At 45.7% G+C, this 27,355-nt stretch overlaps 1 protein-coding gene and 1 long non-coding RNA gene across 6 annotated transcripts in view; one reads left to right on the forward strand and one right to left on the reverse strand.

Moving 5' to 3' along the window:
- hip1 (huntingtin interacting protein 1) overlaps window positions 1-23,162 on the forward strand; it is a 279,248-nt gene extending 256,086 nt beyond the window's left edge. For 4 of the 5 annotated variants that reach the window (XM_085964331.1, XM_085964332.1, XM_085964334.1 and 1 more), the window contains 7 exons: window positions 4,484-4,577; window positions 5,780-5,880; window positions 8,862-8,967; window positions 9,453-9,576; window positions 14,157-14,218; window positions 15,782-15,890; window positions 20,936-23,162. In XM_085964331.1, the coding sequence (XP_085820457.1) occupies window positions 4,484-4,577; window positions 5,780-5,880; window positions 8,862-8,967; window positions 9,453-9,576; window positions 14,157-14,218; window positions 15,782-15,890; window positions 20,936-20,946 (607 nt within the window). In that variant the 3' untranslated portion in view covers window positions 20,947-23,162. Of the gene's footprint in view, window positions 1-4,483; window positions 4,578-5,779; window positions 5,881-8,861; window positions 8,968-9,452; window positions 9,577-14,156; window positions 14,219-15,781; window positions 15,891-20,935 lie in introns of those variants that run through there. The other variant, XR_015073207.1, reaches the window with a different exon arrangement.
- Window positions 22,384-26,668, reverse strand: LOC147102113 (uncharacterized). Its single transcript, XR_015073208.1, has 2 exons — window positions 26,561-26,668; window positions 22,384-22,553 (listed from the first exon to the last, which is right to left on the reverse strand). It is a non-coding gene; the product is annotated as an uncharacterized LOC147102113 (long non-coding RNA).
- Between the last annotated feature and the right edge of the window lie 687 nt (window positions 26,669-27,355).

Here is a 27,355-nt window from a genome sequence, read left to right on the forward strand (position 1 = left end):
CTGCCCGGACATGACCAGTGCCACGGTCATTAAATCTCTGAACAGCCTCTTCACCCTATTCGGTTTCCCCAGCTGTATCCATAGCGACCGGGGCTCATCGTTTATGAGCGACGAACTCCGCCAGTACCTGCTCGCTAGGGGTATAGCCACAAGCAGGACCACCAGTTACAACCCCCGGGGGAACGGACAGGTGGAAAGAGAGAATGCAACAGTTTGGCAGGCCGCCCTACTAGCCTTAAAGTCTAGGGGCCTTCCGACCTCCCACTGGCAGGAGGTGCTCCCCGATGCGCTCCACTCGATTCGGTCACTGCTCTGCACTGCCACCAATGCCACCCCTCACGAGAAAATGTTTGTCTTCCCAAGGAAGTCCACATCGGGGACATCGTTACCGCCATGGCTGACGTCCCCAGGGCCGGTACTACTGAGAAGACACGTGAGGGCCAATAAAACGGACCCCCTGGTCGAGAGGGTCGACCTCCTCCACGCCAACCCCCAGTACGCTTACATTGCGTACCCGGACGGGCGGGAAGACACAGTCTCCGTACGAGACCTCGCACCCTCGGGGACCGCTGTAACCCACTACGACACAGTCTCCATACGAGACCTCGCACCCTCGGGGACCGCTGTAACCCACTACCCATTACCACCACCAACCCCCCCCCCCCCCCCACGACCCGATATCCAACCCCAGCAGCCGGCTCGCCTTGGACCGTCACCCACGAGGACTACACTCCAGGGCCCCAGCCTACACGGGACGCGACGCCGGAAGCTCCACCACCCCTGCCGTCGCCATGTCGATCACAGCGGCAGACAAGACCTCCGGAGAGACTCCAATACACGAGCTTTTAAATACACTTCACCCCGCCGGACTCATTTTTAAACAAGGGGTGAATGTGGTAAACCACTGTTATACCTGTCTGTGTCTGTATGTGTATTCCACTAGGTACAGGTCTGGACATGCCTCGGCTGACTCCTCCCACTATTCCAGGTATATAAGTGACTACCTCCCAGTCCCTTAGTATTCTGGACGGGTCGACCACTCGAGACAAGACCTTCATTCTTTAGTTAATAAAAGCCTGATTGTTACTCGCTCAACCTCAGTCTTTTGAGTAATTGATGGCGCATCACAAATCTAGAGTGATTTAGGTTTGCAACTGTGTATCTGTGTACTGTCTCCACAAAACTCATTTCTCTTGGAACCCTCGGAGAGGAAGAGGGAGGGAACCCTCGGAGAGGAAGAGGGAGAGAACCTGTCAGTCTGATTTGAGCCCGGCTTTTGGATTAAAGGATAGTGTGACCCCCGCCCTAGCCCTGAACTCGCATCTTTCTCTAGTTTCTCTCCTATCTAACTTCATGCCCTCTCCAAGCTCATCTTGTCCAGGAGACCCATCTCCTGCTCCCTCGACCCTATTCGAGGGAGGGTAAGCTGCGAGGAGGATGTCGGGAAACTCCAGTACGATTTGGACAGGTTGGGTGGTTGGGCAGAAACATGGCAAATGCACTATAATGTGGATAAATGTGAGGTTATCCACTTTGGTGGCAAAAACAGGAAGGCAGATTATTATTTGAATGGCAATAGATTGGGAGAAGGGGAAGTGCAAAGAGACCTGGGGGTCCTTGTGCACCAGTCGCTGAAGGTAAGCATGCAGGTGCAGCAGGCGGTTAAGAAGGCAAATGGTATGTTGGCCTTCGTAGCAAGAGGGTTCGTGTACAAGAACAAGGACGTCTTGCTACAGTTGTACAGGGCCTTGGTGAGACCACACCTTGAGTATTGTGTGCAGTTTTGGTCACCTTACCTGAGGAAGGACGTTCTTGCCATGGAGGGAGTGCAGCGAAGATTCACCAGGCTGATACCTGGGATGGCAGGAATGACGTATGAGGAGAGATTGTGTCAATTGGGCTTATACTCACTGGAGTTTAGAAGATTGAGAGGTGATCTCATCGAAACCTATAAAATTCTGTCAGGTCTGGACAGACTAGATGCAGGAAGGATGTTTCTGATGGCCGGGGAGTCCAGAACCAGGGGTCATATCTAAGGATAAGGGGTAAGCCATTTAGGACTGAAATGAGGAATTTCTTCACCCAGAGAGTGGTGAACCTGTGGAATTCTCTGCCACAGAGGGCGGTGGAGGCCAGTTCATTAAATATATTCAAGAAAGAGTTGGATATATTTCTTGAGGCTAAAGGGATCAAGGGATATGGGGAAAAGGCAGGGACAGGGTACTGAATTTGGATGATCAGCCATGATCACATTGAATGGCGGAGCAGGCTCGAAGGGCCGAATGGCCTACTCCTGCTCCTATCTTCTATGTTTCTATGTATTCCCACCAAACTGCTGACCACCCAACTCCCCATGGGGCCCCATGTTAGCTGATATTGTTAACGATTCCATCAATTCAGGTACTGTTTCCCCCCCCCCCCCCCCCCACAATCAAATCTGTCATCATCACTCCCCTCCTCAAAAAAAACACACTTGACCCCTCTGTCCTTGCAAACTACCGCCCCATCTCCAACCTCCCTTTTCTCTCAAGCCCTTCAACGTGCTGTCGCCTCCCAAATCCATGCCCATGTTTCCCTCAACTCCATGTTTGGACCCCTCCAATCAAGTTTCCACCCCTGCCACAGCACTGAACCGGACCTTATCAACGTCACAAATTACATCTTTGATTGTGACCATGATAAACTACCTTAACATCCTAAACATCCTTCTCGACCTGTCTGCAACATTTGACACGATTGACTACAACATCCACCTCCAACACCTCTCCTCCGTTGTCCAGCTGGGTGGGACTGCCCTTGCCTGGTTCCACTCTTATCTATCCAGTTGTAGCCAGAGAATCACCCGCTTCTCTTCCTGCTCCCACACCAATACCTCTGGAGTCCCCCAAGGATCTATCCTTGGCCCCCTCCTATTTCTCATCTACATGCTGCCCCTCGGCGACATCATCCAAAAATCCGGCAGGTTCCACATGTACACCGACGACATCCAGCTCTACCTCACCATCACCTCTCTTGACCCCTCCACTGTCTTTGATTTGTCACACTTGTCCGACATCCAGTCCTCGATGAGCAGAAATTTCCTCCAACTAAATATTGGGAAAACCAAAGCATTGTCTTCGGTCCCCGCCACAAACTCCGATCCCTAGCCACCGACTCCTCCCTCTCCCTGGCCACTAACTGGCGCTGAACCAGACCGTTCACAACCTTGGCGTCCTATTTGACCCCGAGATGAGCTACAGACCCCACATCCTCTCCACCACCACGACCGCCTACCCCCATCTCTGTTACATCGCCTGTCTCCACCTCTGCCGAAACACTTAGCATGCCTTTGACTTGACTATTCTAATGCTCTCGTGGCCGGCCTCCCATCTTTCACCCTCCATCAACTTGAACTCGTCCAAATCTCTGCTGCCTGTATCCTAACTCGCACCAAGTCCCAATCGCCCATCACCCCTGTGCTCGCTGACCTACATTGGCTCCCAGTCTGGCAACGCCTCAATTTTAAAATTCTCATCCTTGTTTTCAAATCCCTCCATAACCTCGCACCTTCCTATCGCTGTAACTTCCTCCAGCCCTGCAACCCGCCGAGGTCTCCCCGCTCCTCCAATTCTGACCTCTTGCGCATTCCTGATTTTAATCGCTCCATCATTGTCTTCAGCTGCCTGGACTCTGGAATTCCCTCCCTAAACCTCTCTGCCTCTCTCGCCTCCTTTAAAATGCTCCTTAAAACCTACCTTTTTGACCAAGCTTGTGGTCATCTGCCCTAATATCTCCTAATGTGACTCAATGTCAAATTTTGTTTGATTATACTCCTTGGGAAGTGTTACTACGTTAAAGGCGCTGTATAAATGAAAGTTGTTGTTGTGCCATCAAGCCCCCATGAGGAACTTGGGTGATTTGAACATCCTCAAATTTATATGAGTCTTCTGATTTTTTTTTGTGTGGAATATCTTTGTTTAAATACTACGGGCTAATGACCCTGGGAGAGCTGCTTTGGCCTAATTGACTCTGATGATGTACAGGAGGAGAATTACGATGGGTAGTTGATGACTGCACGCCTTTTCAGACTTGAAATCTGAATATGACAGACACTGGACTATTTCCTCTTGGAATATGGGGGAGCTCTCCGAGGGACACTGAGCCAAAGATCTTGCAGCGGAGCGATGGTCAAATAGTTTAAAGTAATTTTTCTTTAAAAAAAATCTAAACTCAAGCACCTGATATATTCGATATGGTGAGGAGAAAGTAATTGTATGGAAGGAGGTTTTCAATCTGAACCACTCTTCAATTCTCAGTAAGGTGAAGAAGTCCTGTAACATAAGATTGGCTTTAAGTTTGTTCCCTGAAAGCTTCAGGATACGTCATATAAAAATTTAAATGGAACTGGAAGTATTTTATGCAAATTGTTTTCATTTGAACAGTGTTGCAGAATTGTTTAGGAGGAAATTATATTACAAGCGTTCTGCATTTTTACTTCCTGTAGGATCCTTGCTTCCTGCACTGACCTGATGCACGCAATCAAAATGTTGGTTCTGACATCGAAGGATCTGCAGAGAGACATAGTGGAGAGTGGAAGGGTAAGAGCATAAAACTTGTTGACAGCACTGACGTTTTACAAGTTTACAGACAGTGCGTGAGTTAAGATGTTGCCAGGCAATTAGTTGATTGAAAGCTTTGGAATGATCAAGAAACATGAGAATGTACCTACAACCCTTTGGGAACTCTACGCTCTTCCAACTCTGGCCTCTTGTGCGTCTCCTACATCCTTCGCTTCACCATTGGCGCCGGGCCTGAAGCTCTGGAATTCCCTCCCTCAACCTCTTCTCCTTTATGACGCTCCTTAAAACCTGCCTCTTTGACCAGCTTTTTAGTCACCTGTCCTAATATCTCCTCCTTTGGCTTAGTGTCAATTTTTGTCTGCTTACACTCCTATGAAGCGCTTTGGGATTTTTTACTATGTTAAAGGTGCTATATAAATGCATGTTGTTGAAGTGGGTGATGCCCTTAATTCCTCCTCAGTGATTGCTCTATCCCAGTCATGTCATGAGTGGGAAGATGCAATCTTGGAGCCTCCTCAGAGGAAGATGTTAGATGAATCACCTCAGACCACTCGCATAGCTCAAGAGCAACACTGGCAAAGGCTTATGAGCAGGCCACCTGCTCTCTCACACTGTTAACATTTTAAATTACCTAAATGGCTGTTTATGCCATTTCTCAGTGGTTTCTGCCAAAGTGACAGCAGGAGAACACACTGGGGAATTTATTAGCTTAAGTTTTTTTTACTCTTTTGTGCAATGCCATACCATATTATCTCAATGTCTAATGCTGTGCTCCCCTTCTGACCAATCGGATTTCACATTCAAATTGGGTGTAATGAAATCTTTCCTCCCCATTCTTCAAATACGTCATAATGGGATGAACCCCCTCAAAGGCACCGCTTGATGTAGTACAAAGCCATACCGAGCACAAGGTCCCAAGATTGATTCCTGCTCTGTGCTGAGTTTGAGGTGCTACAACTACCCTCACAGCCTTTGCATTAGTGAGGAGAAAAATCAGCCAGGATTTCTACTACCCATTGCTGGGCTGCTGGAAAGTCCACATGTTTGACCATTCAGTGAGGGAGGGCGTGGCTCTGGTGCCCTCTGTGGTGAATATCCTACTGGCACTCGGGCTCGCTCATGGAGAATGCCAGCACATCCAGCACGATGTAAGCACCTTCAAGAGAAAGGGGGAGAACGTTGGGGGGGAAATATTATGATGTTGTGTTTCTGGTTAACAGGGAGCAGCATCCCAGAAAGAGTTCTATGCCAAGAACTCCAGGTGGACTGAAGGACTCATCTCTGCATCAAAGGCTGTAGGCTGGGGAGCTACTGTGTTGGTGTAAGTATTGCAACTGCTGTTCATTTATAGTCCAGTGCAAAAAATAAGGAGTTTGTCAGTCACCTGGGGAACTTCACCAACTATGCAATTGTGCTGTTGAATATGGATCACAAGTGCAGTTACGTCCTGTTAATTGGGATCCAATGTGGAGTTTAAATGTTTCCCATTTATCAGACAGGCGCCATTAGGTTTGATCCCCACTCAATACTCAAGGCAAATAGAATCCTTGATTTTGTATCTGAAGGTATAGAATACAAAATCAAGGAAGTAACCTTGAACTTCTACAGGACCCTTAGTTAGGCCGCAGATAAAGTATTGTGTACAGTTTTGAGCATCCCATTATGGGAAGGATGTAGTAACAGTGAAAAAGCTGCAGTGTAGTTTAACTAGTGTTACCAGGGATGAGGGGTTACAGTAATGGAGAGACTTGAGAAGTGAGAGTTTTTGTTCACTGGAGCTGAGGTTGCTACTGAGTGACCTGATAGATGTCTTCAAGATTATGAAGGGGCGTGATAAGATAAATAGTGATGGATTGTTTCCTGTAGTTGGAAAGATGGTAATGGGATGACACAAGTCTACGATAATTATGTATAAGTAGAACTAAAGGGGAGGTTGGTAATGACGTCACAGAGAGGGTGCTTAGAATGTGAAATTCTCTGCCACAAATGATTGTTGAAGCAGAATCCATAAAATCTTTTAAAACGGAATGCTCCTAGTTTAAAGGAGAAGGTAAGTGTGGGCTGAGTGGGAGTTTACAAATGTTTACTGGTTCGGACAATTCCCATTCCAGGATACTAATCCGTACACCATTTTATGTAGCTTCTTGGTGACAGTCCTGTAGCCAGTGCCAGCTGAATGTGGAGACCTGAAATGGGATATCAGTTGGGAAGGAAAATACCCATGAAACTTGCTAAGAGGGATTTCAACATTATTAGATGTGGGGCAGGGGGAGGGGTAGTATTTATCTACTCCCCTACACTTCTAAATCAATCTGTTAATATATTAAAAATCTTGTGTCTGTGCACACTACTTGTCAACATTTTCTATTACAAATTCCTGTGTCCATATTTATAATGCAAACTGCCTATGTAAACTTGTTATGCTGCAATTACACCCTTCCTCCAGTAGAGGCACTGTGCTTGGTCTTGACTTGCCATGTGCAAACCCACGGGCGATTGACTGGTTTAAAAGCCTGACATCTTACCTGAGCCCCTCGTCCTAGCCTATTGTACATCCACACATGCGCTTTCAGTATATATAGCACACAGGAATGTGAGCCCTAACTAACTTTTCTTTTCCCTAACCCAGGGGTGCTGAGGCCAGTTGTACTGCTACAGTTACTGTTGTGGTTATGAAGGTTAGAAGGGAGGAAACAGAGAGTAAGAGATCCGAGCCGTTTCTCAAGATGGCTGGTGATCCCAGGTTTCTGTTCACTGTGTAATCAGTGATTTGGCTTTAGGGCTAGAGGGAGTGGTGTGCAAATTTGTAGACCATACTAAAATAGGAGGCGTAGTAAATAATTCCGAGGACCAAAAGAAGCTGTATGGGAATATTGATGAGGTGGTGGAATGGGCAGAAATGTGGCAGTTGGAATTCAGTGTCAGTAAATGTGAGGTGGAAAGCTTGGTGCGAGCAGAGGTATTGAAAGTTGTAGGGTCACAGACAAACATAGCACCTCAAGTAGGTAAGGCCATAACAAAAGCTAATGGAATACTGAGTTTTATGATTAAAGGTATAGAATATAAAAAATTGAAATGTAATGGTGAATCAATATAAAATCTTAAACCAGGCCTCATTTGGAGTACTGTAGTTTTGGGCTCCACACTGTAGGAAAGGATGTTGAGGTAGTAGAGAAAGAACAGTGCAGATTCACGAGGATGCTGCATGGTACGAGGAAACACAAATACAAAGGAAGACTTGAAAAATTGGGGCTGTTTTCATTAAAGCAGGAGATTACAGGGTGATTTGATAGAAATGTTTAAAATTATGGAAGGATGGGATGGAGATAGAACAGCCTCTTTCCATGGTTAAAGGGCCGAGAACAAGGGGACATAGATACAAGATTAAATGTCGGAGATTTAGGACAGAGAGCAGGAGAATTATTTTTACACGCAAGGTTGTGAGGCTGTGGAGTAGAGGCCATGGCAATATTTAAGAATAAGTTAGATAGGTGGCTGAAGGAAAAGGGAATAAAGGGACATGGGAACAGGACGGACATATGGAATTAAGACAGTTTCTGTGTTGTAATTTCATTGTATCAGGTAACAACACAGAACATGGATTGAACCTGGGACCTTTCATATCCACAAGAAAAACATTCTTTACTTAAAAAGCAGTAAATATTTGCAATAATCTACCAAGCAATATAATAGAGAAAAACCCAGGTTATTCAAAATTAATTAAATGCCATAAGAGTTAATCTACTAGAGATATGACTTTCAGTGGGCTGAATGGCCTTTTCTTACCCCTGATTTTTCACGGGTTGCAGTTCAACATTGCATTGTGCATTTACATACTGAGCCCTCAGGATTGCTCTGTGTTGATGCGTGTTTACCTATTACTGTACTGTGCTCACATCAGCGGATGGCTTTACGATTCATAGAAACATAGAAGATAGGAGCAGGAGTAGGCCATTCGGCCCCTCGAGCCTGTTCTGCCATTTAATGAGATCATGGCTGATCATCCAAATTCAGTACCCTGTCCCTGCTTTCTCCCCATATCCCTTGATCCCTGTAGCCTTAAGAAATATATCTAACTCCTTCTTGAATATATTTAATGAATTGGCCTCAACAGCCTTCTGTGGTAGAGAATTCCACAAGTTCACCACTCTCTGGGTGAAGAAATTCCTCCTCATCTCAGTCCTAAATGGCTTGCCCCTTATCCTTAGACTGTGACCCCTGGTTCTGGATTCAGATGTAACAATCTTCTAATTGATTGCTGCTTTGAACTCTACTCAAGTGTTCTGTCACTTGTTTCTTCAGGGATGCTGCAGACATGGTTGTGCAGGGAAAGGGGAAGTTTGAGGAGTTGATGGTGTGTTCGCATGAGATCGCAGCCAGTACAGCTCAGCTGGTTGCTGCCTCCAAGGTAAGTAGTTGGATTTCTTGCAGTGTTTTGGCTCATATTATAAAACAACGACGACTCACGAGCAGAATACAGGTAATAGGGAATGCACCAATCAAACACAAGGAAAGTGGGTAGAAAACCTTCCAATGCAAAGGATATTTGAGAAACAGCAAATGAGCATTATTCAAATTTTAGATTTTTAGTGCTCGATGTAAAATTCCACAAAATAAACAGATGAACAGTAAGAGTAATTCCTTCTTCCTTACGTTACATTGAGAGTTATTTATTTATGCCAGTGTGAGGGAGCAAACTTGTTTATCATCCTATAGTGCGTAAGAAAAAAATATTCTTTTCCAGGAACCGATCAAAACACCCTTATTTCAGTGTATCTGGGGACATCTCTGTCAACCTTCCTTCTGACTTTGATGCAGTGCAGTGCAGACAGGCGCTTTGCATTGACCGGGTGCTGTCCATCGATTTGTGGCAATTGTTTCTTTTTCTTGTAGGTGAAAGCGGATAAAGACAACGCCAACCTTGGAAGGCTGCGGCAGGCATCCAAGGGGGTCAATGAGGCCACGGCCAATGTAGTGGCTTCCACCAAGTCAGGAAAATCCCAGATTGAGGAGAAAGGTAGTGTACCGTTCACTCTGCATATGAGTCAAAGGTGGAGGGTGGAGGGTGGAGGGGGGAGGAGGGCAGTCATTCCACACAACTCAAAAGCAAATTACTGTGGATACTGGAAATTTGAAATAAAAACAGAAAATGCTGGCAACACTCAGCAGGTCAGGCAGCATCTGTGGAGAGAGAAACATTAGCGTTTCAGGTCAATGACCTTTCATCAGGACAGCAGGAGAACTCCTTGCTCTCCATCAGAGTTCTGATGAAAGGTCAGCGACCTGAAACACTAACTCTGGTTCTCTTTCCACAGATGCTGCCTGACCTGCTGAGTGTTGCCAGCATTGTCTGTTTTTACACACAGCTCCTTGTCTTCCATTTGTGCTGTTTTTGTACTGATGTAGAGCTGGACGTGGGAGAACTAAATCACACCATTTCATCACCTGGAAATGCAGAGTCTGTCGCTACCCTTGATTTAATTTACTGTTAAAATTTTAACAACAAAGTTAATACTGAAAGTCAAGTGACATGGAGCGTTACGGCTGATTTGAGAGTCAGCGGTGACCAGTGCAGTATTTGATGAAATGTCACCATTCACCAAGCCCATAATACTGGATGAGTATTTTTAAGAGCCTTTCAAATAGTGGGCATCAAAATGGCCGTCAAGTAGAAGTTAATGAAAGTATAACTTTGAGTGACTCTTGGTCACTTTTTAAATATTGAATTCATGTTCTTCACGTTGAGGACTGGGTTTGTCATTGGAATCAAGCACACCCACAAGAGATATAGCATGATTAGATGTAGAAGAAAACTGTATCTTTCCCAGAACTTCATGTTTGAATCCCTCCAAGATTCTGCCCCTGCCACAGTACTGAAACGGCCCTCATCAAAGTCACAAATGACATCCTATATGACTTTGAACGTTGTAAACTATCCCTCCTTGTTCTTCTCAACCTGTCTGCAGCCTTGACACGGTTGACCACTCCAACCTCCTCCAATGCCTCTCCTCTGTTGTCCAGCTTGGTGGGACTACATTTGCCTGGTTCCATTTTTAGCTATCCAGTCATAGCCAGAGAATCACCTGCAGTGGCTTCTCTTCCCGCTTCTGCACCAGTACTTCTGTAATTCCCCCAAGGATCTATCCTTGGTCCCCTCCTATTTCTCATCTGCATGCTGTCCCTCGGTGACATCATCTGAATGCACGTCAGGTTCCACATATACGCTGACGAAACTCGGCTCTACCTCACCACCACCTCTCTGGACCCCTCCACTCTCTCTGATTTGTCACACTGCTTGTCAGACATCCAGTACTGGATGAGCAGAAATTTCCTCCAACTAATTGGGAAGACCGAAGCCATTGTCTTCAGTCCCCACCCCAAACTCCATTCCCTAGCCACCAAATTCATCTCTTTCCCTGGCAACTGTCTGAGGTTAAACCAGACCGTTCGCAACCTTGGTGTCGTATTTGGCCCCGAGATGAGCTTCCGACAACTTATCCATGCCATCACCAAGACCGCCTACTTCCACCACCATAACACCATCCGACACCGCCCCTGCCTCAGCTCATCTGCTGTTGAAACCCTCGTTCATACCTTTCTTATCTCTAGACTTAACTATTCCAACTCTCTCCAGGCCGACCTCCCATCTTCCACCCTCCATAAACTGGAGCTCATCCAAAACTCTCCTGCCCGAGTCCTAACTCGCACCAAGTCCCGTTCACCCATCACCCCTGTGCTCACCGACCTACATTGGCTCCTGGTTCAGCAACACCTCAGTTTTAAAATTCTCACCCTTGTTTTCAAATCCCTTCATGGCCTCGCCCCTCCCTATCTCTGTAACCTTCTCCAGCCCTATAATCCTCCGAGATCTCTGCGCTCCTCCAATTTTGGCATCTTGCGTATTCCCTATTTTAATTGCTCCACCATTGACAGCCATGTTTTCAGCTGCCTAGGTCCTAAGCTCTGGAATTCCCTCCCTCAACCTCTCTTTCCTCCTTTAAGACACTCTTTAAAACCTTCCTCTTTGACTAAGCTTTTGGTCAACTGTCCTAATATCTCCTTATGTGACTCAGTGTCAAATTTTCTTTCATAACACTCCTGTGAAGCGCTTGGGAGGTTTTACTATGTTAAAGGCGCTATATAAATACAAGTTGTTGTTGTATTTACTCTGCTCCAATCATGTGCCTTAATCCCAACCGCAGAAGAAACTTCTCCTCTCGGCTACAGTTATGGCCTTTCTCAGTTTTGCCCTCAGAAGGTACTGAATTGAGACTGCACAATCTCATTTTACAAGACCCCAACAGCCAGTAGACAGTTGAGATTTTCATTACATCAGTCTGGGCTGGGGGAAGAGTCCCGATCCCATATGAAAAGCTAGTCCCTAACCCACTGAGATGCTCAGATTACGTTGGCCTTCTCCAAGTCATTTCACTACTGAGTAAAGTCAGCACAAGAACCTTGGTGTTTTTACAAGATTATGTGTGTATATTTAAAAGGTATTTATAATCTTGGAGCTTAGTTGGTAGGACCATAGCCTCTGAGTTAGAAGGTTGTTTATTCAAGCCCCATTCCAGGACTTGTAATCTAGGCCGACACTTCAGTGCAGTACTGAGGGAGTTCTATATTGTCAGAAATTTTGTCCTTCAGATGAAACAGAGGCCATGTCTCTTTGTAATATGGGTTCAGGTGGATGTTAAAAGATCCATGCACTATTGGAAGAAGAGCAGGGAGTCCTTCTGTTGTCCTGACCAACATTCCTTCCTTAACCAACAACACCATAGAACAGAATAACAAGGGTACAGTCGCATAGTGGTTATATTACTGGACTAGTAATCCAGAGGCCTGGGCTAATGATCAGGAGACATGAGTGCAAATCCCACCACGGCACCTGGGGAATTTAAATTCAGTTGATTAAATAAATCTAGACTTAAAAAGAAAAAGCTCGTATCAGTAATTGTCCAAAAACCCATCTGGTTCACTAATGTCCTTTCGGGAAGGAAATCTGCCGTCCTTACCCGGTCTGGCCTACATGTGACTCCAGACCCACAGCAATGTGGTTGACTCTTAACAGCCCTCTGAAATGGCCTAGCAAGCCAGTCAAGAAGGCGGCTCACCACCACCTTCTCGAGGGCAGTTAGGGATAGGCAGTAAATGCTGGTCTTGCCAGCGATGCCCACATCCCATGAACGAATAAAAAAAGAAATAAATAACTAGTTATTTATCTCGTTGCTGTTTGTGGGAGATGGTGTACCAAGTACTTGTACATGGTCCCCTACGTAACAGTTACTGTACTTCAAAGCAATTCATTGTATGTGGAGACATTTGGGACATCTGAGAGATGTAATGGGTACTGTATAAATGCAAGTTCTTACAAAAAGTGTTTTATATTCGAAGTCCTGCATTAATAAAGGAAAGACTTGCATTAATTTAGTGCCTTTCATGACCTCAGGAGGTCTCGAAGCCCTTTACAGCTTTGAAGTACTTTTGAAGTGCAGTCACTGTTGTATTGTAGGAAACGGGGCAGACAATTTGCGCACAGCAAGGTCCCACAAACAGCAATGAGATAATGACCAGATAATCTCTTTTTCGGTCGCCTGTCATTTTAATTCACCACCCCATTCCCACTCAGACCTCACCATCCGCGGGCTCTTGCATTGTTCCACGGAAGCTCAGCGTAAGCTCGAGGAACAGCACCTCGTCTTCCGTTTAGGCACGTTGCAGCCTTCCGGACTCAATATCGAGTTCAACAATTTCAGATCATAACCTCAGCCCCTGTCATATTCATATATTTTTTATCCACACCTTTGGTTTGTGCCATTTCTCTTTTCTCTCTCCCACATGGCAGCTGTCTCTCACTCTGCCAGCGCATTTCACACTTCATCTAGAGCCATCTTTTGCCTCTTTACCTGTCCTATTACCATCTCGTCTCACCTTGAATATCTCTTAATGTCTCTTCACCTCTCTCAGACCTTCCCTTTTGTTCTTTCATTCCCCCCCATTTCCCAGCCCCCAACTTGCTTTTTCATCTGTTTCATTTCCTGCTTTTTTTTTCTCAGTTCTGAAGAAGGGTTTCGACCTGAAACGTTAACTCTGTTTCTCTCTCCATGGATGTTGCCTGGCCTGCTGAGTTTTTCCAGCTTTTTCTGTTGTTATTTCAGATTTCCAGCATCCGCAGTATTTTGCTATCGTAATTTTTTTTTAGTGATGTTGGTTGAGGGATAAATATTGGCCAGGACACTGGGGAGAACTCCCCTGTACTACTACAAAATAGTGCCATGGTATCTTTTACATCCGGAAGGCAGCACCTCATCCGACAACGCAGCACTCCCTCAGACTGTCCAGTGGTTTCCCGCATGTGTGTGGATGTTGGGTGAGAACAGGATTGGGCTTTGCTGTTGTGCCCATGATTGAATAGCTTCAATGTGTAGGCTGGCACAGGAAGGAAGACCACTCGGACAAACTATTGGACAATACCCAGTGCTCACAGAACTCAGAGGAAGGGAGAAAATAAACTGCAGGTGGGGAAACCATATCCTTGTGCAGTTTTTGGATTTTTTTTGTAACGGCTTGTTTAACACTTTCATTGCTTTGTTCCAGACACAATGGATTTCTCTAGCATGACATTGACACAAATCAAGCGACAGGAGATGGACTCGCAGGTACTGTAAAGCAGCCTTTCCACTGGTTTCTTGAAGTAATTAAAAAGATAGATTGCCTGCCTGGTTGCATCTTCCACATTCTTTGAATGAAACGCATCCTCCACCTACCATGGTCCCATCCATACCTGCAGGGGTTCAGGTTTAGAGGAATTAATGTTAAGTGGTTAGTTCAGTTTAGTTTCTAATCAAAGTGAACTTACTCAACAAGTCCGAGTCCTTTATAAAGTGAGGGCATGGGAAACAATGGTGGTTTCCTGTGCATGCTCAGCTTGCAGTTTCCCAGAAGCTGTACTCCCGTGGTGTCCAGAGGATGCATATCATTTGAAGAATGAAAAATTCTCCATCAAGTAGAATAATCTGCCTTTCCCATGCTGTTGCCTGGAGAGCAGCAGTGGAAATGTGAGGATTGATACATGTTCTGGAGTTTTGTTCGATTACTGTTGAAGATCAGGGAATATTTGTGTCGAACATTCCCTTGGGAGATTAAACGGGTGGAGACAGTCTGACGTGGTAGCTTGTACATGGTATGCAGAAGGATTGGGATTGATGGGCTCAATGGGTACTTTTTGTTTCACTTCTCCTGTGTTTTTAGTGTAATGTGCATAAAAAACAGGAGCATGACTTCTACAAGCCTGGTCTGAATCAGATGTCACCGCAATTTAAGTGATACCAGAACAAGTTGCAAGAGTAAGGGCTAGATTTTCGGGGAGTCGTCAGGTGGGGTTTCAGGCGTGTGGGGGGGAAAATCCCAAATTTGGGGGTCCCGACACCATCCCGCCCAAAACCCCGCCCCACGTAAGTTTCGGGGGCGGCGGGTACCCGCCCCGCACTGGGACCTGCCGAAACCAGGCGGGAAGGGATTAGTGCCAATTAACTGCCTGTTAACAGGTAGTTTTTAGCCTAATCCCTATTTTGAGGGGTTTCGTGTGGGTTTCCCGACGGCTCCAAACCACGCCAGGTTAGAGCAGGCGGGCCGTCGGGTTGAAGGAGTTGGAGGGGTCGCGATGTTGGCGCTCAGGTGAGTGATGGGTGCATCGGTGCAAAGGTAAGTGTGTTTGGTGTGTCTAAAGTGTGTAAAGAACTTTTGCTTACCTGTACTTACCTTAACAGCCTTTCTTCCTGTAGCCGTCGGGAGCGCATCACTCAGCCGGAACTGAAAGCTGAACGGCTGCGATCTGTGAAAAGTGACAGCCTTCAGCTTTGAGTGCCGGTGAGCGTTCTAACTGAGTCTGTGCAGAAGGACTCATGTCAGAACTGACTGTCAGTGTTTGACAGCTTCAAGCAGCTGTGAAACACTGATATTTCATCTGTCAAGAACTCTTGACAGATGAAATTTCAGTCTGTGACGTCACCTGTTGCTGGGTGGCCCTTAATTGGCCTGCTGAGCCCGCTGGGTAGGCTCAACAAGGTCAATCAAGGGAAAATCGCGCGGATTGGCCGGACGTCGAAGTAGGCAGTTCAAAAACCCGAAAGGGGAAGTCCCGCCTTCTTCCCGACAGGTTCGGCAAAATCTACCCCTCAGTCTAAATACAACGTCTGTGTGTTTTTATCTCTGCCCTGAAGGTTCACGTTTTAGAACTGGAGAGCCAACTACAGAAAGAGAGGCAGCGCCTGGGAGGACTGCGTAAAAAGCATTACGAGCTGGCAGGAGTCTCTGAGGGCTGGGACGAAGGTGCGTGCAATTTCTTTCAGACTGGCTCCATTCTTTCGAGTCGTGATCAAGGCCACTGGGGTAACACTGATTAGCAGTAACTTAGCAGAGCCACAAAACCGTTACTAGCTGCGAGTGAGGGAAGGCTGTGTGTACCAGGGCTCTCTGCACTGGCTGCTAGGGGCTCTTGGTGACAGTTCAGGCCCGAGGGAATGCCTTTCTTCCATTCCCTATCACTCCTTTCCTTCAGAGGACAGGGCTGAGACTAGAGAATCACTTTCTCAAAGCATGCCCCTATCATACCTTGGTGCAGGCTGTCAGTTCACCATCACAGTGTTCCTCTTGGGTACCTCTGAATACATCTGCAGTCTGTTCTCTGTATAATATAGTGGAATCTCTGTACAGAGGGCTGCCTAGTTAATCATTCAGAATTAAGAGGAAAATCTTTTGTGAAGGATTTACAAACTGAAATATGTTATTAGTGTGGGAGCAGACAGCTTTCCCAATAAGATGGCAGGCCATACTAGATTTAGTAGTGAGCCAGACTTGGTTAATAATCTAGCAGTAAGGGAACATTTATCTAACAGTCATCATAATATGATCGAATTCAATGTTAGGTTTGAAAACGAGAAACGTAACACAGTTACTAAAATTCTAGGCTTGGTAAGGCTAACTTTGACAGGATGAGACAGAGACAGACAACAGCAAACTGGTCAAAATTGTTATCAGGTAAAACTACAGATGAAGGTGAAGGAGGTGTTCAAAAAAGAATTTAGCTTAATACAGGACCAGTACATACCCCTGAGGTGCAAATAAGTCTTTTTTTAAAAATTCATTGATGGGATGTGGGCGTCGCTGGCTAGGCCTGCATTTAGTGCCCATCCCTAATTGCCCTTGAGAAGATGGTGGTGAGCCGCCGCCTTGAACCGCTGCAGTCCATATGGTGTAGGTACACCCACAATGCTGTTAGGAAGGGAGTTCCAGGATTTTGGCCCAGCGACAGTGAAGGAGCAGCGATACAGGTCCAAGTCAGGATGGTGTGTGGCTTGGAGGGGAACTTGTAGGTGGTGATGTTCCCATGCGTCTGCTGCCCTTGTCCTTCTAAGTGGTAGAGGTTGCGGGTTTGGAAGGTGCTGTTGAAGGAGCTTTGGTGAGTTGCTGCAGTGCATCTTGTAGATGGTACACACTGCAGCCACAGTGCGCCGGTGGTGGAGGGAGTGAATGTTGAAGGTGGTGGATGGAGTGCCAATCAAGCGGGCTGCTTTATCCTGAATGGTGTCGAGCTTCTTGAGTGTTGTTGGAGCTGCACTCATCCAGGCAAGTGGAGAGTATTCCATCACACTCCTGACTTGTGCCTTGTAGATGGTGGAAAGGCTTTGGGGAGTCAGGAGGTGAGACACTCGCCGCAGAATTCCCAGCCTCTGGCCTGCTCTTGTAGCCACAGTATTTATATGGCTGGCCCAGTTCAGTTTCTGATCAATGGTAACCCCCAGGATGTTGATAGTGGGGGATTCAGCGATGGTAATGCCATTGAATGTCATGGGGAGATGGTTAGAGTCTCGCTTGTTGGAGATGGTCATTGCCTGGCGCGAATGTTACTTGCCACTTGTCAGCCCAAGTCTGAATGTTGTCCAGGTCTTGCTGCATATGGACACGGACTGCATCAGTATCTGACGAGTCTGGAATGGTGCTGAACAGTGTGCAATCATCAGCGAACATCCCCACTTCTGACCTTATGATGGAGGGAAGGTCATTGATGAAACAACTGAAGATGTTTGGGCCTAGGACACTGCCCTGAGGAACTCCTGCAGTGATGTCATGTGATTGAGATGAATGACCTCCAACAACCACAGCCAACTTCCTTATAACTTCTTTGTTATCCTTCCATGATCAACAGAAGGATAACATAAATCTAAAGGAAAGAGCATTCAAAAGTGCAAAGAATAGTGTAGATCCAGGAGACTGGGAGAGATATAAAGAACAGCAAAGGAAGGCAAAAAAGGTAGTAAGAGCCGCAAAAAGGGAATACGAAAAGAAACTTGGGAGGGATATCAAGATTAACACACAAATGTTTTACAATCATATTAGAAGAAAAATGGTAGTCAAGAGTAATGTAGGCCCTTTACAAACAGATGTGGGTAATATTGCAAATGAAAATAAGAAAATGGCATACTTACTGAATAATTACTTTGTGTCGGTCTTCACAGTAGAGTAAGAGGATAATACACCTGACATTCCAGGGAAACTAACAATGAATCAAGGACTGGGACTCACTAAAGTTAACATAAGCAAGAAAACAGTCGGAGAAAAATTAATGGCTCTCAAGACTGACAGATCCCCAGGACCTGATGGTTTCCACCTCAGGGTTTGAAAGAAAGTAGGTGAGGAAATTGTAGCCATAATCTCTCGATTTAGGAATTGTCCCTTTAGATAAATCTAACTGTTGTTTAAGAAAAGTGTGAGAGAGAAACCAGGAAATTATAGACCTGTTAGTCTAATATCTGTAGTGAAAAAGTTACCGGAATCTATAATTAAGGTCAAAGTGGCTGAGTACTTCAGAGAAATTTTATCTGATTAGGGAGAGTCAACATGGATTTGTAACATGTCTAACAAACCTAATTGAATTTTTTGAGGTAGTAACTACAGTAGTAGACAGGGGAATGTCTATGGATGTAGTTTATATGGACTTCCAGAGGACATTCGGCAGTTCCATATAAGCGACTGTTAGCTAAAATTTAAAGCTCATGGAACTGAAGGCAAATTATTGACTTGGTTAGGAGATTGGTTAAGTGGTAGAAGACAGAGTAGGAATAATGGGTACGCACTTGAATTGGAAGGACGTGACTAGTGGCACCCCACAAGGATCTGTGCTGGGGCCTCAACTATTCGCTATATTTAATAATGACTTAAATAACACAATAGAGAGCCATATATCCAAGTTTGCCGATGACACAAAGATAGGTGGCACAGTAAGTAGTGTAGACGGGAGCATAAAATTACAAAGAGACATTGATAGATTGAGTGGACAAAACTGTGGCAGATGGATTTCAACGCAGGTAATTGTGAGGTCATCTATTTTGGACCAAAACAGGATAGATCCGAGTATTTTTTAAATGCTGAAAAGCTAGGAACCATGGAGATCCAAAGAGATTTAGGGTTCCATGCAATGTTCCCTTTAGGCTGCACCAAGTTCTGTGTGGTCTGTTTCTTTCAATGCGTGGTTCCTTTAAATTTCTGTGTACATGTGGTATTTCCAATATAAAAGCTTGTGAGCGGCCTGCGCGGGACCTTGCAGATTACTACGCGGCCGCATACGCGCACAGCTCAGAGGGAACGTTGGTTCCATGTACACAGATCACTAAAATGTAGTGATCAGCAGTGTTCCCAGTAGGCCGCGCACCTCTCTGCCAGTCCCGCGCAGCCCGTGACCGGCTTTTTCAATGTATGTGCGAAACTTTGAATGGGCCGCACGGCCAAAAAAAATGAGGGGGAACATTGGTGATCAAACAGGCTAATGGAATGTTAGCCTTTATATCTAGAGAGCTGAAGTATAAAGGGGAGGAATTTTTGCTACACCTATGTAAAGCCCTGGTTAGACCACATCAGGAGTACTTATTCAAGGAGTTAGATATATTTCTTAAGGCTAAAGAGATCAAGGGATATGGGGAGAAAGCAGGTACAGGGTACTGAATTTGGATGATCAGCCATGATCACATTAAATGGCGGAGCAGGCTCGAGGGGCCGAATGGCCTACTCCTGCTCCTATCTTCTATGTTTCTATGTACTGTGTACAGTTCTGGGTTGTAGAAAGGATATATTGGCCTTGGAAGGAGTGCAGCACAGACTCACCAGAATGTTACCAGGGTTCCAAGGGTTAAATTATGAGGAGAGATTCCATAAACTAGGCTCGTAGTCCCTGGAATATAGAAGGTTAAGGGGTGATTTGATCGAGGTTATTTAAGGATTTTGAAAGGAATTGATAGGGTAAAGAGAGAGAAACTTTTTCCACTGGAGTGGTCGGGGGGGGGGGGCGGTGGGGTGCACTCTAGGACAAGGGAACATAACCTTAAAATCAGAGCCAGGCCATTCAGGAGAGCAGTTAGGAAACACTTCTTCATGCAAAGTGTGGAACACACTCCCATAAAAAGCAGTAGTTGCTAGCTCAATTAATAGTTTTAAACCTGAGAGCGATAGATTTTTGCTAGCCAAGCGATATGGAGCCAAGACGGATGGATTGGAGTTAAGATACAGATCAGCCTTGAGTCATAACGGTACAGAAGGAGGCCATTCGGCCCATGGAGTCCATGCCGGCTCTCTGTAGAGCAATTCAGTCAGTCTCATTCCCCCGCTCTATCCCCGTAGCCCTGCAAGTTTATTTCCCTCAAGTGCCTATCCAGTCTTCCCTTGAAAACATTGAGTGTCTCCGTTTCCACCACTTCCATCGGCAGCGAGTTCCAGGTCCTCACCATTCACTGCATAAAAAAGTTTTCCCTCACATCCCCCCCTGTATCTCTTGCCCAAAACCTTAAATCTGTGTCCCCTAGTCCTTGTACCATCATCTAGTGGGAACAGCCTTTCCCCGTCTAGCCTATCCAAACCTGTCATCATCTTGTACACCTTTATCAAATCGCCCCTCAACTTGCTTTGCTCTAATGAAAACAAATCCAGCTTCTCCAACCTGTCCTTGTAGCTAAGATCCCCCATCCCTGGAACCATTCTGGTAAATCTCCTCTGCACCCTCTCAAGGGCCTTCACATCCTTCCTAAAGTGTGGTGACCAGAACGGGACGCAATACTCCAGTTGTGGCCTGACCAGAGCTTTATAAAGATTCAGCTTAACTTCTCTATTTTTGTACTCCATACCTCTATTTATGATCTCTTTAAATGGCCGAACAGGTGTGGACGGGATCAAGCTGTGCCTCAATGCCGAATAACCCAAGGAGACTCACTGCCCACACTCGGACGTGTAGAGCGGCAGCTTAGGCACCAGAGAGCTAACCTCTTTGGGAGAGGAGCACAACTGGCAGGAGAGAAAAATTAAACTAACAAAACTCTTTTTAAACACAGATACCAAGTAGGCCCAGAGTGAAGGACGAGCAGAGATTGGGAGAATGTCGTCTCCAGTCAAAGACTGAATGAACAGTGAAAACCCAGTCCATTCTCTCCAACATCGAGAGGAAAAGTGCAGTAACCACGAGCCTTGACCGGGAATGGTCCCACATTTCTGTATCACAGTGTTTTCCACTTGTATTCTGGATCCTGCTACTATCGAGATGAGACCGTCGTGTTCCTTTATTTATTATATGTATATTTTTTCTTTATATTTGCACACTAGTGGTAAGTATTGTGTTAGTGTTTTCATTTCCAATGCCCGCAGCAAATCTTGGTTTAACTATTGATACCCCTTTCGCTGGCACATATCAGTAACCCGCCAGCCAAACAGGAGTTTCCTAACATTTCAAGTATCTTGCTTTTTCCTCCATTCAAAACAAAAAGGCCTAGTGGGTAAAATGTAAGCACAATAGTTGCACTTACTGATGGAAATTAGAGACTCTTTAGTCACAAGGAGCAATAGATTGGGGATGCTTCCCATCAGTTACAATGTGAAAACAGAAGAACAGTACTTCTTAATATGACATTTTTGGTCAGAACAAATTTACGATTTGCTGTAGTGCTGAGCTATACAGACCAGAAGGTCCCACGTTTGCCTTTGCTCAGTTGGCTGATGTAGCCCAGGGCAGCAGTTGGGGCACTGCGATTGGTCTCAGTGTCCGCAGCTTAGGAGGAGGCAGAAAAAAATAAGCTAGGGTTCCTGTTCCTGCTTGTTGTCGTGTAATCCGTTAAAAAGTGGACATGGGGCGTGTGATGCCCTCCGTCGTCAATTAGCTTACTAGCACTCGCTGCCCAAGCTGATTGAAAAGGAGTGCCCATTTGGTATATGTTGCTAGAGGATGGGCAGCCCCCTTTGGAGGCGTGGAACGGCACGGCACCAGTGCCTTCAGGAGAGGTGGAGAAGATAAGTCATTTGGTTTTCCTGCTTATACAAAGGAAATGACTCCCCAGCCATTGGAAGTCCCCATCATGTTTTGTTCAACACCAAGAAAGCAGCTTATTGTCTGTTCCCAGGTCTCTGCCATTACATAGCATAACATACGAATTAGGAGCAGGAGTAGGCCATATGGTCCCTCGAGCCTGCTCCGCCATTTAATAAGATCATGGCTGATCGTCGACCTCAACTCCACTTTCTCGCCATATCCCTTGATTCCCCTAGAGTCCAAAAATCTATCTGTCTCAGCCTTGAATATACTCAAAGACTCAGCATCCACAGCCCTCTGGGGCAGAGAATTCCAAAGATTCACAACCCTCTGAGTTGCGTTACATGGCTTTCCCCTCCCCTTCTCCTTCATGCATGGTGGAACCTGCTGCTGCAGTGACCATCTCAGGGGGTCAAGCTACCATCCTGTCTTGTTAAGTTGTGGGGAATTACGGAGGAAGAAAGGAAACAGTAAAATAGACACACAGCATCCACTTCTATTTAATCTCCATTTGAGCTCCATTTCCAGCAAGTGGAACTTTTAAATCCTGTGGTCTCTTGGACGGGGTACCGGGAGACTGCTGGTGTCCCTGGAACGATACCCCAGGGAGAGGACGGGATTCCGGGATATCCCAGCGAGAGTCGATGTCTCTAGGAAGAGAGGGAAAAGAGCAACATGTCAAATCAGCTTATCGGTTGGTGCTTGCAACACAATAATGTAATGTCACTTTTGAAATAAACATGGTGCTAGTGAAGGGGGTTCACTGGTTCATTTGAGAGAGAGAACACTTGGGTATTTAGCTGTTTGGGGAAAAATATGATTTTAAAGATTTATTCAAACTGAATTAACGGCCAGGTATTTTCCCCTGACAAATCTGCTAATGTATTTCAAAGTGTCTTAATTATTACCTTCCCTGAAAATGTTAGAATTTTTCCCCCTCTTCATACCTTAACTTATAAAAACAGTTCTTTTAGCAAAAAGTTTGAATTGAGTTGGTCAACATCTGTTACAGTTGAACATTGGTTGTGAGTGCCCACCCACGACCCGTGTATGTTATCTACTGAGAGTGTGTGTATCCCCTTTCATCATGAACTGTGACTGATCATTATTGTGGCATTATTCTCTAATCCCATGCACACTTACAGAAGCGATACCCTGCACCCAAGCTCTTGTAATGAACTTGTTCCAACTTTTTACACGCCTGACTTTATACTTTTTAATATTTGTTTAAAATCATAAAAATTGAGATTTTCAGCTTCTGTTGTTTTGATTAGTTCTTGTTTAATTCCTTACTTTGCATCAACACTTGGTTCTTTTACCCCCCCTCTCTTTCTCTCCCCACCCCACCTAGCAATTCACCGCCTGTGCAATCTTTGCTTGCATGCCCTTTGAAGCAGGAATCCGCCCCCAGCAGGCCTTTGCCAGCCCAAGAGATTTAAATGTGATTACAATTCGGGCTACTTCCTAATATGATTTACTCGTGCTTACTGCGGAGCTCTGCTTCCATTGGCAGCCATCTATCAATCAAAACTTGATTTTGTGCGTTAGATGTTTGTGATAGTGTTGCTGCAGGGTGAATAATGAACCCTTCTGCTGGGATGTGAACCTGAAATAATATGCTCTCCACACTGTATGCTCCAGATCACTGCGCCAATCGAAAATACCAGATTGTGTGGCTCAGGCTGAAAACTACAAATTCATATTTATTAAGAAATAAAATTACAAACACAAGAATGATTCAGCAGAAAAACTAGCCACTAGCTCTCATCCCACTGCCCTTTCCAACACTAGACTCCTTTTCTGGCCTGGCATGCACTTCTGTCAACCTGTTAAATAGCTGGCATTCCTGTTCCGTGCACTCAAGAACCCAGATCGCATCTCTCTTTCCCCCCCACCCCTGCTATGGCAACCTTGTCCATGTACTGCACACTTCCTGGGCTGCAGACTAGAGCACACTTAGCATACTATTGGCTGGCTATCGACCACCTGATCTGGCTTAACCACCTCCGGTGGTGCTGCGTTTCCCGATTTGACACATCTTTCCGTTAACCCAGAGCCATCGTGGAGAGCAAGGAAAACCCCAAACTCCTCCACTAATTATCTCCCCAAATCTCCTCCACCCACACTTTGATGGAAGCTGCAAGGCCCTCATGGACTTTTGTTTCCACAGTCTGCTTCTGTTTTCTCTGCACACTTGCTTCTTCCCAGCCGCCAGTTGTCTGTCTTGATCTATCCGACGGCCTAAATGAGCTGAAATTTCCAACTGGAAATGGACTGGAGTCATGTTATTCACTGTTACCTACTCATCAATACCTACAACTCCAACCTCCCTGGCTGCATGTTCCACCCTGAGCTGAGCTTAAACCCTGCATTCAGTCTGTCACCAAGATCTCCTTGCACCTTCAGAGCATTGCCTACTACCTCAGCTCCATCATTGCTGAAACCCTTATCCACTTCTTCACCTCTAGGAGTGACTTACGGATGTTTTTCACTCTAGCTTCGCCACCTTCACTCGAGAAACCATCTAATCCTGGCTTCTAGGCCATGCACAGTCCCACATTAGTCCTCACAACTTCACTGCCTGCCTCCCTCCTATTCTGCTCCGCTGTCCTCTCCCTTGGGAATTCTTTTCCTAAACTGTTTTGCCTTGCGAGCATTTTTGAAACTTCCTAAAACCCATCTCTTTGATCATGCATTCCGTCTGTCTCCTGCATTCCCACCCCGCTTCCCCAAATTCATTTGCACCCTGCTTGACATCAATCTCTTCATCCTTGTAAAGTGCTCTAAGGAGCGCTATTTGAACCGCAAGTTGTTGAGGTGGAGGTATCCCATCTGTTGCTGCTCATAGATGGGCTGGAGTGCCCTGGCTTGTATTGCTCTCTCTTTTCCTCCTATCCCACTCTTTGGGTAGCACCTCCCCTCTTGACAGTATGAGCAAGATCCCCCTAGTGACTGAGTTGCTCAGTGCCCTGTCAGTGTGGCCCTGAGCAAGAAGGTTGAAAGTTTGAGATCAGCTGAGTGAGTTGATCTCATGGCAGTGCAGCAACAGGCATCAGTGTCCATGGGCTAAAGAGAATTCCCACTTTGGTATTTACAACAACAATGCACATTTATTATAGGACATTTAACATAGAAAAGCACCTCCAGCTGCTTCACAAATGCGAGGAAACGAATGCCAAGCTAAAGAAGATGAGGAGTAACCAAAAACTTGATAAAAGACACGGGTTTTAAGGAGGAGTTGGTGGGGCTTAGAGAAGAAACTCCTGAGAGTATTGCACAGTCTGGAGGTGACAAAGGCAGGTATGAAGATTTCAGCAGCAGATGGACTGGGGTGCAGGTGGGCAATGTTATAACGGTCAAAATAGGCATGTTTTGTGATGGAGAGGATATTAGTCAGACACTTCGCCTGGGGTCGAACAGGACGCTAAGGTTGTGAACAATCTTGTTTTAGCTTAAGATAATGGGTGATGAAGATGATGGCTTTGTTCTTCCCTATGTTTCACTGGAGGAAGTTGAGGCTCATCCAAGACTTGATGTTGAACAAGCAGGCTGATCCCACAGTAGCAGTGGAGAGGTCGAGGGAGGTGATGGAATGGAAGAGCTGAGTGGCATCGGCAAGCAAATGTTTTCACCAAGGACCAGCTATATGAGGCTTCAAAGGTCAAAAAAAAAGACTTGCATTTATATAGCGCCTTTCACGACCACAGTACGTCCCAAAGCGCTTTACTGCCAATGAAGTACTTTTGAAGTGTAGTCACTGTTCTAATGTAGGAAATGCAGCAGCCAATTTGCACACAGCAAGCTCCCACAAACAGCAAAGTGATAATGACCAGATAATTTTTTTAAGTGATGTTGATTGAGGAATAAATATTGGCCAGGACACCGGGGGCTAACTCCACTGCTCGTCTTCGAAATAGTGCCATGGGATCCTTTATGTCCACCTGAGAGAGCAGACGAGGTCTCGGTTTAACGTCTCATCTGAAAGACGGCACCTCTGCCAGTGCAGCACTCCATCAGTACTGCATTGGAGTGTCAGCCTAGATTTTTGTGGTCAAGTCTCTGGAGTGGAACTATGAACCCACAACCTTCTGACTGAGAGGTGATAGTACTACCAACTGAGCCACAGCTGACAGGAAGAGAAACCATTGATGGAAATGTTCTGGCTACGATCAGTTATGTAAGAATGGAACCAAACAAGGGCAGTCCCATGTAGCTAGACAACCGAGGAGAGGAGTTGGAGGAGGATAGTGTGAACGATTGTGTCAAAGGCTGCTGAGAGGATGAGAAAGGAGAGTGCACCAATCGCAGAAAATGACATTCAGGACTTTGATAAGGACCGTTTTCGGTGTAATGGGAGGGGCGTAAGCCTAAATGGAGCGATTCAACCTCAGTTATGGGACAGATGGACACAGAGAACACGTTCAAGGACCTTGGGAAGGAAAGGGATTTGGAGATGAGGCAATAGCTATCAAGGACAGAGGTTATCAGGTTGGGTTTTTTGAGCACCTCGGCTGTGGGCATGGTCGGGTACAGTGTGATTGTGATGTGATTGAACAGTCTGCTGCTGCTCACTGGACTCACACATGGGTCCTGAATTTCCGATCGGAGGCTTCCTGCGGGCAGATACCAACGATCGGAAAAAAATCCACCAACCTACCTGCTGGTTCCGTAGATGCTGAGGCTTCCGATCCTGGGCCTCTCCTGTTGGAAATGCGCAGAGGTCCAGGTATCCCAGGGGCGCCTGCGGTTCACACGTGTCCCTGGGATCACGTGGGCCAAGTGAACCAATCAAAGAAGGGAATCCCCCTTCATACTGACGGGTCTGTAGGGACAGAACTGTCAAAAGTATGAATGGGGATCACATTTAAAAACACACTAAAACATTAAATACATTTTTTAAAATTACATAATTAAAACTAATTAAAATTCCTTTTAATAACTTTTTAAATTTTGGATTAAAAAAAATGTTTTTACAGGGCTAAAAATAAACTTACCTTATTGAAGAGTATTTTTTTAATTTATAAATGAGTTATCAAATTTAATTTTTCTATTTTTCAACACTTTTAAGCTGCTAAAAGCACGCCTTACGCCTGCTTTTACCAGGCATAAGAATTCGATGGCCTTTCAGCGGGCGGAAGTTGTGCAAAAAGCGCAACCCTCCACCCGCAGAGGCACTTTTCCAGGGCAGGCGGATGATTTGTCAACAGAATTCTTGACAGATCGCAAGTGCCGGTTTTCAGTGCATGCACTTCGCATACCTGAAACCGGCACTTGCGAGGCCCCTACGGGTGCGTACACACTTCGTACACGCCCATGGGGGTTGGAAAATCCGGCCTATGAACTGGCCACCAGGGTGAGATAGGAGGGCAGCCGATGCCTGTGGAACTACCACAGCAAGAGAGGAACCCATGTGCTCACTCTGGTTTACAAATTGACCTTCCCAGTGTTTTCC

This window comes from Somniosus microcephalus, chromosome 22, assembly GCF_052327205.1.
Source record: "Somniosus microcephalus isolate GS21.2 chromosome 22, FLI_Smic_1.0, whole genome shotgun sequence".
Lineage (NCBI taxonomy): Eukaryota > Metazoa > Chordata > Chondrichthyes > Squaliformes > Somniosidae > Somniosus > Somniosus microcephalus.